General features: G+C 39.7%; 1 protein-coding gene across 10 annotated transcripts in view; it reads right to left on the reverse strand.

The window, feature by feature from the left end:
* MAST2 (microtubule associated serine/threonine kinase 2) overlaps positions 1-12,984 on the reverse strand; it is a 231,660-nt gene that overhangs the window by 194,127 nt on the left and 24,549 nt on the right. For 7 of the 10 annotated variants that reach the window (XM_054489601.2, XM_054489590.2, XM_054489581.2 and 4 more), the window contains exons 2-3: positions 12,310-12,457; positions 7,002-7,144 (exon numbers count right to left, since the gene is read on the reverse strand). In XM_054489601.2, coding sequence (XP_054345576.1) covers positions 7,002-7,144; positions 12,310-12,457 — 291 coding nt within the window. Of the gene's footprint in view, positions 1-7,001; positions 7,145-12,309; positions 12,458-12,984 lie in introns of those variants that run through there. The other 3 variants (XM_063665170.1, XM_063665165.1, XM_063665163.1) reach the window with 2 other exon arrangements.

The following is a 12,984-nucleotide window of genomic DNA, read 5'->3' on the forward strand; positions in this document are numbered from 1 at the left end:
TTATAATACTGAAGTAGGTAAAACAAACATCTATGGGTTTTTCCTCTTTGAACTCGTGAAAATTAAGGAAAAATAAATTAAGAATGATGGGATTACTTTTCAACTAAAATAATATAAATTAAAATAAGAATCTTTTTAATGATGAGAAAAGGTTCTAGGTTCTAAGAAAAGTCTTGGAGTTTTGTTATTTCCTTTAACAGCATACTCCATGTGACCTCAACAGACAGTTCTAAAATATTATTAAAATATAATACTAATCAAAGCCACAATAAGACACCACTTAACACCCACTATGATGGCTATAATCAAAAAAACAGAAAAGTATTGGCAAGGATGCAGTGAAACTGGAACCCTCATATATTTCTGGGAAGAATATAAAATGGTGTAGCAAACCAAAAGTGTGGTGGTTCTTCAAAAAGTTAAACAAAGAATTACTGTATCATCCAACAAATCTGCTCTTAGGTACATACCCAAAATACAGAAAACAAGTATTCAAAACAAATTCATGTACACAAATACAGCAGTACTATTCACAATGGCTAAAAGGTGGAAACAACCCAAATGTCTATCAGCAGACAAACGGATAAAAGTGTGGTTTACCCATACAACGGAATCTTATTCAGCCATAAAAAGGAATAAAGTATTGATACATGCTATAATGCAGAAAAATCTTGAAAGCATTGGGCTAAGTGAAAAAAGCCAGGCACAAAAGGTCACATATTTTATGATTCCATTTATATGAAATATTAGAATAGGTAAATCCACAGAGACAAAAAGCAGATTAGTGGTTGCCCTAGCTAGAATGAGGGTGGAATGAATAATGACTGTTTAATGGGTAGAGGATTTTTTTTGCAGGGGATGGTGGTGAAAATGTCTTAAAACTTGATAAAGGTGGTGGCTGCACACATTGTGAATGCATGAAATGCCACTAAAATGTACACTTTAAAATGGTTAATTTTATGTTATGTGAGAATCTCATCTCAACAAAATTCAATAATAATATAGCACTCAAAATGACATCATATTCAACATGAGAACTGATGATAAAATGTTCAACAGAATATCATATCTTTTGTTCTGGTTAGAAATATTCCCAATTCAGTTTAAGATTATAGCAGTTTGCTATAATCACAGTATCACGTTAGAATGGTTATTGGTAATCATGATTTGAACATTTTAGATTACTTCTATTCTCACGCTGTTTTTTAGTAGAATTGTTTCCTAACGAAAATCACTCCTTGATCATGGCTCTCCCTGTCAGAACTGTGTGCACTCTGTAACATCTTTAGTCAAAGTAGTCTTACTTTCCTGATAACTTTGTTAATGTGATGCGAAAGATTGAAAATTTGAGTATGTAGTATATATACTACTAACTTGTGAACTGGTAGATAGGTAGGATGTATGTAACACTTGACAATACTGGTATTTTCCTTAGGATACTTGATGGCCTCCTAAGGAAAATTTGCCTCCAAATTTTAAGCTGGAAAGTCACTGGAATAACTGTTTAAAAAACAATTACAACACATGGCTTTTTAGATTTTCAGTAGATATGTTAAGAACTGTGTACAAATGGAAATGTCTGTGTACTTATCCTCAACACTACCAATAAAATTTCAATTATGGAAAAAAAAAAAAGACAGGGAATGAACAAGGAAGAACTGGCTTGGGCGGATGGAAAGACAGTAGACAGGTAGAGTGAGTCTTAGAAATGGTGATACAGCCAAGTGGATTTACATCACAGATACAGAAGGCAAAGATCAAAACTGCAGATACTAGTTAACATACTCAGGAGAAAGCAAAGCAGGAACTGACCTCATTTTACAGATGAGAAAAACATTGGCTCCAGTATGTTTATTCAGATTCACATAGCAGCATCAGAGCTTGGTCTTCTGATTTCTAATGCAGGGGTCTTTCTCCTATGCCACTTTTAACAACAGATTTTAACTGTATATATATTTTTAAGAATACAAATAATAACTAATCTTGAACAAGACGCTATCTAAGTTTCACTCCATCCCTAAGAACATATAATAAATAATATGATTCTATGATCTGTTTTAGAACATGCCCTGGGAACCACTAATTAGGATCATGGTTCCTACATATATGGGGAAAATAAGCCCTCTGAGAAATCCTCTCAACAGACACCAGAAAATGAAGGAGTCCAAAAATCTCTTCATAAAAACATCATCTAGATGGCCTCAAAATGGAAATATTTGCAACTTCAAGGCTTTTGCTTATCTATTCTCCAGACTCTGGTCAAGTCTAACCTCCTACCAGTTACCATTCCAATAATTATAACTAGTATAATTCTTGCTCCCTTTTGTTACTATTTAAATAATAATCAATACAATATTTATTTAAATGTGATGTTTTATTATTTTTAAATGGTTGTCCTGTTACATGTGAATCCTGTTCTGCTAACCCAAAAGTTCTTTGGAGGCTCGGTCCATGTACTATAGACGGCCATTACTCCAACGAGAATACATTCTAGTTAAGATTTTTCAGAAATGTCACAGCCAGAAGCAGGGTAGACACTGAGGTTTATTCCAGTATGGGTGGTCAAAGCAGAAATAGGTATTTAATACCAACTAGCAAATGTGCCACCTAACATAAAATATTCAACTGAAAATCTTTGGGCAGGAGAATGGGAAGAGAAGAGCTAGCTTGAAGTTACAGTAGGTAAATAAGTAGCTCGGGAAAAAAAAAGCACAAGAGAAAACAAAAAGCAGTTCCCTGGGAAAGAGAAGAAATTGGATTCAGGTCTAAAGAAACAATTATTTTCCAAACTTATAACAAAAGAAACACTCAATTTTAAAAATGGCCAATAATCCAAATAGACACTTCTTCAAAGAAGACAAATGTCCGGTAAGCACATGAAAGACGCTCAACATCATGAGTCATTAGAGAAATGCACATCAAAGACACAAGATATCACTTCACACCCATCAAGATAGCAAGGATGTAGAGAAATCAAAGTTCTTCAAATGATTAAATATAGAGTTACCATATGACTCAGCAACTTCTCTCCTAGATATATATCCAAGAGAAATGAAAACATATATCTACATTAAAATTTGTACATGAATGTTCATAGCAATATTATTTATAATAGCCAAAAGGCAGAAACAACCCACTTTTAACAACAGATTTTCACTCTATATAATTTTTTTTTAAGAAGAAGAAGAAGAATAACTAATCTTGAACAATACGCCACCTAAGTTCTTCTCCATCCCTAGGAACACATAATGATATGATTGTATGATCCTTTTTAGAACACGCCCTGGTAATCACTAATTAGGATCATGATTTCTACATATATGGGAAAAATAAGCCCTCAGATAAATCCTCTCAATAAACATTAGAAAATGAAGGGGAAGAATGAAGGAAATGAATCATCTGATGAACAGCTAAACAAAACATGATATATACATACAACAAAATACTATTCAGCAATAAAAAGGAACACATGCTGCAACATGGATGAATCTTGAAGACATTAGACTAAGTGAAAGCAGCCGCCACAAAAGGCCACATATTTGATTTGATTTATATGAAAAATACAGAATAGGCAAACCTATAGAGGTGGAAAGTAGATTAGTGGTTGCCTAGTGTGGGGGCGGAGTTAGGGATGGAACAATGAGGAGGTGATACCTGAAGAGTACAGTTTCTAAAGTAAAGAAAATATTCTTAAATTGACTACAGTGATGGCTGTACGTCTGTGAAATACACCAAAAAATACTGACCTGTATACTTAAAGTGGGTGAATTATATCATATGTGAATTATATCTCAATAAACTGTTAATTTAAAAAAAAACATAATTCAGGAATATTCTAGCTCACTTGGCCTAGGCTCCAGTAACCTCAGTCCAGGAATCCCTTCTGCAACATAGCACCTTAAAGTGGAATATTCAGCTGTATCATGGTGGCAGTAGCTCTCAAAGAGGTACGTTGTTAGAATCAGGGTAACACTTTAAAGAAAATACAGGCCAGGCGCAGTGGCTCACGCCTGTAACCGCAGCACTTAGGGAGGCCAAGGCCGGTGGATCACTTGAGGTCAGCAGTTCAAGACCAGCTTGGCCAACATGGCAAAACCCCATCACTACTGAAAAGACAAAAAATAGCCAGGTGAGGTGGCACACATCTGTAATCCCAGCTACTCGGGAGGCATGAGAATTACTTGAACCCAGGAAGCAGAGGGTGCAGTGAGCTAAGATCATGACACTGCACTCCAGACTAGGATACAGAGGGAGAACCCGTCTCGAAAAGAAAAAAAAAAAAAAAGAAAGAAAGAAAAGAAAAGAAAACACAGATGCTTGTGACTAACCCCAGACATCTGGATCAAAATCTCTAGGAGGGTTCACTCATCCATTTTTGCTTGTTTGTTTGTTTGTTTTAGGTTCCAAAGGTTAAAAGGGAAGCAGGCGAGGCTTTAATAGACATGTTGGGACCAAGTAGGAAAATCTCAATATGGTCTTCACATTATTAGATGTTACTATTAAAATGATGTGGCCTGGTACAGTGGCTCACGCCTGTAATCCCAGCACTTTGAGAGGCCGAGGCAGGTGGATCACTTGAGGTCAGGAGTTCGAGACCAGCCTGGCCAACATGGTGAAATACCGTCTCTACTAAAAATACAGAAATTAGCCAGGTGTAATGGTGCGCACCTGTAATCCTAGCTACTTGGGAGGCTGAGACAGGAGAATCACTTGAACCCAGGAGACAGAGGTTGCAGTGAGCCAAGATCGCACCACTACACTCCAGCCAGGGCGACAGAGCGAGACTCAGTCTCAAAAAAAAAAAAAAAAAGATATTAAACATCTTAGATCTGATCATATATTGTAGTTATTTAGGAGAGTATCCTTCACCTTAGGAGAAATACTTAAGGATGAGGTATCGTAATTAGTCTGTGACTTGCTTTGAAATGCTTCAGGAAAAAATACATATACACACACAGAAAAAAACAAATATGGCAAAATGTACAAATTAGTCAGTCTAGGTAAAACTTACATGGGTGTTCACTGTACCATTCTTTCTATTTTTCTGCAGATTTGAAAATTTCAAAATAAAAAATTAAGGAAGTGGGAATTTTCACAAATGATCCTGATTCTTTCTGTGGCCTGAGAATCACAAACTTCGGTATTATCAGGATATCCTTTGACCCAAAAATTAGCCTCCCACCTGCTACACAAAGACATCCTCCCCACTACTCCCACTTCCCATACTGAACAAATGGACAAAACTTTCTACTCCACATATGTTGACCCAAAAGGCTTATATCTTCAAGTATAGATGAGACTTTAATAGTAACAAATTTCTGTTATTGTACCCTACAAATTAGTAGGTGCCTAGACCTAAGGATAGAGGGAACAGTGTGAGATGAGCAGAAAGCCAGTGGGCGCCTTTGGTACAAAAGCAAGTTTGAGGGTAAAAGGGTATAATTTGTAACAACAGGCAGAAACAAAGCAACCTGCCCAGGCTACACAGCTTTAATTTTGTAAGGCCCTGCCTATCACACAAAGCCTAGACAAACAAAAGGCTTTTTTTTTTTTTTTTTTTTAAGACAAGGTCTCACTCTGTCGCCAGAGCGTGGTGGCACAATCACAGCTCGCTACAGCTTCAACTGCTCAGGCTCAAGTGATTATTCCACCTCAGCCTTCTGAGTAGCTGGGACTACAGGCACACCCCACCATCCTCGGCTAATTTTTTTTTATGATTATTATTATTTGTATAGACAAGGTCTCACTATGTTGCCCAGGCTAGTCTTGAACTCCTGGGCTCAAGCAATCCTCCTGCCTCAGACTCTCAGAGTGCAGGAATTAGAGACGTAAGCCACTGCACCCGGCCCTCATTCTTATATATATACTTAAGTACCCATGATGTGCCAAACATGTTCCCTATCCTCATGTACTAAATATGTATACCACAGAGCTGTAAACGAAAGCAGCACAACTGTACCAGATTTAGAATCATTTCTATAAAAAGAATGTTCTTTCCCAGGAAAATTTAATCATTGAAGTTACAACCTTATAGAATCTTTTCCTTGACCCTCACTATACAATTAGTACCAGCGACACTGACAGTATGAGAGGGCAATCAAAATAGACTTAATTGGGCCAGGCACAGTGGCTCAAGCCTGTAATCCCAACACTTTGGGAGGCTGAGGTGGGCGGATCATGAGGTCAGGAGTTCGAGACCAGCCTGGCCAACATGGTGAAACCCCATCTCTACTAAAAACACAAAAACTAGTGGGGTATGGTGGCGGGTGCCTGTAATCCCAGCTACTTGGGAGGCTGAGGCAGGAGAATCACTTGAACCTGGGAGACAAAGGTTGCAGTGAGCCGAGATTACACTACAGCCTGGGCAACAGAATGAGACTCCATCTCAAAAAAAAATAGACTCAATTAAAATTTCATTCTTAAGGCCGGGAGTGGTGGCCCCCACCTGTAATCCCAGCACTTTGGAAGGCTGAGTGGGGAGGATCACCTGAGGTCGGGAGTTCAAGACCAGCCTAGCCAACACAGTGAAACCCCATCTCTGCTAACAATACAAAAAAACTAGCCAGGGGTGGTGGCGCACACCTGTAATCCCAGCTACTCAGGAGGCTGAGGCAGGAGAACTGCTTGAACCCAGGAGGCAGCTGAGATCACACCATTGCACTCCAGCCTGGGTGACAAGAGCAAAAATCCGACTCAAAAAAAAAAAAAAAGAAAAAAAAAATTTCATTCTTAGCCTGATGCCATGACATGTACCTGTAGTCCCTGCTACTTGGAAGGCTGAGGCAACAGGAATACTACAGCCAAGTAGTTCGAAGTCAGTCTGGGCAACAAAGCAAGACCCTATCTCTAAAAAAAATAATAATAAATTCATTCTCTTCCATACTTCATTTTGAGAAACTGAATTCTCCAAATCCTAAAAAGGAAAAAGAATAGATGTTGCAATGACAAATGACAATTATGGATTTTTCATAGAGCAAAATGCCACCTTTATGAACACTTACCAGGCCAGCAGTAAGAGAAGGCGCAGACTGTCCAAGGGACTGGTTTCTCATTCGAACCAGGTTTGATGCTTCTCCTGACGACTGCCAAGTCACCTGTCCCACACTGCTATGTACACTGCTGGACAAAGGGAGCAGCTGCTTACCTTCAAATACAAGGTTTGGAAAATATACATGTAATTATTTATTGATAAACAAATGAAAAAATACAAATACAGTGATATCAAGTGGATAAAATCATACTGATACAAAGTAAAATTGTTCACATCCATTTTAGAATCTATTAAAATTTCCAACTATCCATTAAAAATTGTGACTGTCTTGGTGGTGACAATAATGGCAAGTGGAACACTGAAATGGATTAACTATTTTATGTTTTCTATAATATTCACCACATGCCAGCCTCCCACTCTAACACCCAAACTAGCAGTCTAGGAGTTTTCCAATCCCTTCTAGCCTACATAGTTTCTCATCAACTCAATGTAACATTAGAGATGCAAGTTTCCAGCAGGCAAACAATGAATCTATTCTGCTCTCACTAGACTCCATGTGCTCAGTTCAGGTTTACTGTCTGCCTTAATCTCAATGAAAGAGAGTCACTTATAAAGACCGAGTATAAAGAATTCCAATGATTTTTTTGTTTGTTTATTTGTTTTTTTGAGACAGACTGCCTCTCACTGTTGCCCAGGCTGGAGCGCAGTGGTGTGATCTCAGCTCACTGCAACCTCTGCTGCCCAGGCTCAAGCAATTCTCCTGCCTCAGCCTCCTGAGTAGCTGGGACTACAGGCATGCGCCACCATGCCTGGCTGATGTTTTGTATTTTCAGTAGACATGGGGTTTTGTCATGTTAGCCAGGTGGGTCTCCAACTCCTGACTTCAGGTGATGTGCCCGCCTTGGCCTCCCATAGTGCTGGGATTACAGGCGTGAGCCACCACACCCGGCCTGCAATGACTTTATAAATGAGTTGAAGGTCTCATTTCTCCCCTTCTTTCCACCATTCTTCATACTTTTGTTTGTGATCTAACCAACAAAAATGTGTTCATGTCATTTCCTTCCTAAAAAGCCTCTGATGGCTCCTTACTATTTGAAGATATTATGTCAGACATTTTGGCATATGAAAAAGACTCTCCATAAATCCAGATTATCTTTCTGGTCTCATCTCCTTTGACTCTTCCACACTTATTCACTCACTCAACTTCAATATTAGCCCTGCACTTTCCCCTGGCTTTATCATGATCACCCAACTCACTTGAAAATCCTTCCTGTGCCTGGCAAAATCTTAGTCATGAAAATACCCAATGTAGTAAAGATGTGAAGAAAAGGCTTGGGGGATATTTTTGTTTTTGCTGCCAACAAAATATGATACAATTCATTTGGAGAACAATTTAGCAAAGCTAACCGTAGAAGAAAATTAAGCCATAAAAGAAAGTAAAAATTAAGAAAGACTTCAGGACAGGTGTTGTGGCTCACACATGTAATCCCAGCATTTCCGGAGGCCGAAGCAGGAGGATCACTTAAGCCCAAGAGTTCAAGACGAGCCTCAGCTACATAAAAAGACCTCATCTCCAAGAAAAAAAAAAAATTAGCCAGGCATGGTGGTGTGTGCCTGTGGTCCCAGCTACTCAGGAGGCTGAGGAGAAGGCGGGAGGATCACCTGAGCTCAGGTGGTCAAGGCTTCAGTGAGGCATGGTCATGTCACTGCACTTTAGCCTGGGAAAGAGAATGAGAAGCTGTCTCAAAAAATTTAAAAAAAGGAAAGACTTCACTTTGACATAATGCATGTTTTTGTAGTGACATTTTTTATAACTAGCATGTTTTACTAGAAAATTACAATATACTTTTAAAATCTAGTTAAGTTTTCAAGTCTCAAATGTACCTTTTACTGGAAAGTCTTTCCATAAAGCCCTCCATAAAAAAAATAATGATGATGATGGTGTTCTGCTCAAAACTTCCATAAGCCCAGAGTAGAGCCTGCCTGCCTTCTTTCCTTCATTCTGCAAATGTGCATTTCTCCAGATGACCTGCCTACTTCTCACCTATTAATTCTAAAGGAAAGTCAGCTTAACTTATCCTATTTACACAAAGATTACTATCATCTCTCTCTTCAAAATAAAGGCCTGTTGGGAAAGAAGCTTACACACTGTAGAAGAAACCTATTTGAGTATACACCAGTAAAGACTGAAGCATACCGCAGACTGCCAAGAACTTGAGGAAAATAAACAAAACAGAAGGAACAACATAAACAAACGGAATAACAATCAGCTCTTTAGTAAATAAATAACACAGAAAAAAAGAAAACCTCTTAAAAATTCTAATTACTATTCTTATAATAATTCAAGAGGCTATTGCATAAAACATTCTCAGTTAAAGATGGCAGACCAAGCACATGCTTTTAGCTTTTGTCCTCCAGGAAACACCATAAAAATGAGACAAAACAAGTAACCTGGGCAGAGCGTGGTGGCTCCCGCCTGTAATCCCAGCACTTTGGGAGGCCGAGGCAGGCGGATCACGAGGTCAAGAGATTGAGACCATTCTGGCCAACATAGTGAAACCTCGTCTCTACTAAAAATACAAAAATTAGCTGGGTGTGGTGGCATGGCACCTGTAGTCCCAGCTACTTGGGAGGATGAGGCAGGAGAATCACTTGAACCAGGGAGGCAGAGGCTGCAGTGAGCCGAGATCGCACCACTGCATTCCAGCCTGGTGACAGAGTAAGACTCCGTCAAAAATAAATAAATAAATAAAAATAAAAAGTAAGCAAACAAAGGCCATAATGACAGAAACGGACAGACACTGATAATGAGGGGGTGAAAAAACTGTGAGGAAATCTAAAGCAGATAGGTGGATTGTAACCAATGCAACTGGGCAAAGAAAGGTATAAGCTATAGTAAGCACGGAGGGGATTGCAATTAAGTGGAGTATCTGGCCTGGCCTGGTGGCTCAGGTCTATAATCCCAGCTCTTTGGGAGGCCAAGGCAGGACTGCTTGAGCTCAGGAGTTCAAGACCAGCCTGGGCAACATGGCAAAACTCCCTCTCTACTAAAAATACAAAAATTAGCTGGGTGTGGTGGTGCACATCTGTAGTCCTAACTACTTAAGAGACTGAGATGGGAGGATTACTTGAGCCGAGCCCAGAAGGCAGAGGTTGCAGTGAGCTGAGATCACACCACTGCACTCCAGCCTGGGTGACAGAGGAGACCCTGTCTCAAAAAAAAGTGAGGTATCATCTGCCCTGCAAACTCTTAGACTAAGCACTCAGAAATGAAAAGCACCCCAAAAGTCATAAAGTAAGACACAGGCTGAAATCAGATAAATGGAAAATTCCATAGAAAGAACAGTCAAACACAACCACATTTCAACAATGTACCCAGCAGCCATGCAATTACCTCACAGGATAAAAGGGATTTAGCATTTTAGAACAAAACACTGAACATTCTGGTTGTTAGGTGCTCAAAAGAAAGAGTTGATCCAGGTAAGAAAATCTTACTTTTTTTTTGTTTTGCTTTGTTTTGGAGACAGAGTTTCGCTCTGTCACCCCGGCTGGAGTGTAATGATGCTCACTCAGCCTCCACCTCCCAGGTTCAAGCGATTCTTGTGCCTCAGCCTCCGGAGTGGCTGGGATCACAGGCACATACCACCATGCCCAGCCAATCTTTATTTTTAGTAGAGACGGGGTTTTGCCATGTTGGCCAGGCTGGTCTTGAACTCCTGACCTCAGGTGATCTGCCTGCCTCGGTCTCCCAAAGTGCTGTGATTACAGGCGTGAGCCACCACACCCAGCCACATTTTTAAATCAAAAATCTAATTTACTCATGACAATCAGAAGATAATCACATCCCAGGCAGGCGTGGTGGCTCACCTCCCATCTGTAATCCCAGCACTTTGGGAGGCCAAGGCAGGCGGATCACCTGAAGTGAGGAGTTCAAGAGCAGCCTGGCCAACATGGTGAAACCCTGTCTCTACCAAAAATAAAAAAATTAGCCAGGCATGGTGGTGCGCGCCTGTGATCCCAGCTACTCAGGAGGCTGAAGCAGGAGAATCGCTTGAACCTGGGAGGTAGAGGTTACAGTGAGCAGACATCATGCCACTAAACTCCAGCCTGGGCAGTAAAGTGAGACTCTGTCTCAAAAAAAAAAGAGAAGATAATCACATCCTTTTAAAAAAAGAGGAGAATCGGCCGGGCGCGGTGGCTCACGCCTGTAATCCCAGCACTTTGGGAGGCAGAGGCGGGCGGATCACGAGGTCAGGAGATCGAGACCATCCTGGCTAACACAGTGAAACCCCATCTCTACTAAAAATACAAAAAATTAGCCGGGTGTGGTGGCGGGCGCCTGTAGTCCCAGCTACTCAGGAGGCTGAGGCAGGAGAATGGCCTGAACCCAGGAGGCGGGGCTTGCAGTGAGCCGAGATTGTGCCACTGCACTCCAGCCTGGGCGACACAGTGAGACTCCGTCTCAAAAAAAAAAAAAAAAAAAAAGAGGAGAATGTTATGAAAACCAAACAAGAAATGGCTCTATGTAACTAAATATATGACCAGCAAAAATAAAAATTTAAATATAAGAGGCCGGGCACGGTGGCTCACGCCTGTAATCCCAACACTATGGGAGGCTGAGGCGGGCGGATCACAAGCTCAGGAGATCGAGACCATCCTGGTTAACACAGTGAAACCCCGTCTCTACTAAAAATACAAAAAATTAGACGGGCATGGTGGCAGATGCCTGTAGTCCCAGCTACTCAGGAGGCTGAGGCAGGAGAATGGCATGAACCCAGGAGGCGGAGCTTGCAGTGAGATCGCACCACTGCACTCCAGCCTGGGCTACGGAGCGAGACTCCATCTCAAAAAAAAAAAAAAAAAAGGAAAGAAAAGAATTATGCCACAATGTACAATGTAATTGCTTCCTTTTGTACTGTGACTTCTTCATATAATTTTTTCCCCCTAAATTTTTTAAGCCTTTTCTTTGAAGGAGGTAGAGGCCACTATGAGTTTTAGGTTTTGAGAATGAAGAAAAAAAGAAAATCTACAGAAGCAAAGAATATAAAGTTTACAGAAATAGGCAGAGAGCAAAAATCAGAATAAGAGAGAGTGACCACTAGTGGTGATCAACCAAGAAATATCTATCAGGTCCTACAGGTTAGCAATCAGAGATTCCATGAGGAAGAAGTAAGGAGAGGAAGACAGCCTTACCATAAATGTTCTATACAAGACTACTACCAGAGAAGAAACTGTCAACATGCCAATTCAATTAATATACCCTTAAATATTGACCACATGGTCCCACATTTCTTAAAACAACAAAATCAGATATTTACCCGACAGAGAGCTGGCCAGGTTTCCTCTCCATAACTTACAATCATCCTGACTCAGTTGTCGCTGAAGTTTAACTTTTCCAGTGGATGAAAATATGTCAGGATTACTGAGTTTCCTGAAGAGCAGGGGACTAAGTCCAGTTACTACATCCTTCAAAGAAAAAAAGAGTAAAACATGAGTCTTTAATATCTCCTCTGAAGTATAAAAACTTTATATTAAACATCTCTACAGCATTCACTACAGTTTAAAAGTGCCAACATATTATACTTCCCCCTCCATAGCTAAAACCAGACACATATTTCTTAGCAAAAGCTAGGTATGCTGTAAAGGACACAGAATATTGTTTATTAAAATGACAAAGGAAAAATAGGTGAGAAGGGTCACGGGATGACAGACATTTTGACAGGATATAGTATTCATAATGAGTACACTTCTTAGTTAAGTTTATTTATGTTTATCCTTTTATTCATACCCTTCCTATATCCAATAAAGAAAAGCATATTTTAGTTTAAAAAAAATCATTAAATGGTAGACTTTACCTGGCATACAAAGTCAGAAATATCTCTAACATTCAATTAATGCTAAAATTAATATTAGAGCTTTCTTTATATGCCTATAAGAGGAGCTAAATACAGGTTTTCAAAGAAAAAGTATAAAAGTACTATGAAAAAATACAG

This window comes from Pongo pygmaeus, chromosome 1 (genome assembly GCF_028885625.2).
Source record: "Pongo pygmaeus isolate AG05252 chromosome 1, NHGRI_mPonPyg2-v2.0_pri, whole genome shotgun sequence".
NCBI classification, from domain to species: Eukaryota; Metazoa; Chordata; class Mammalia; order Primates; family Hominidae; genus Pongo; species Pongo pygmaeus.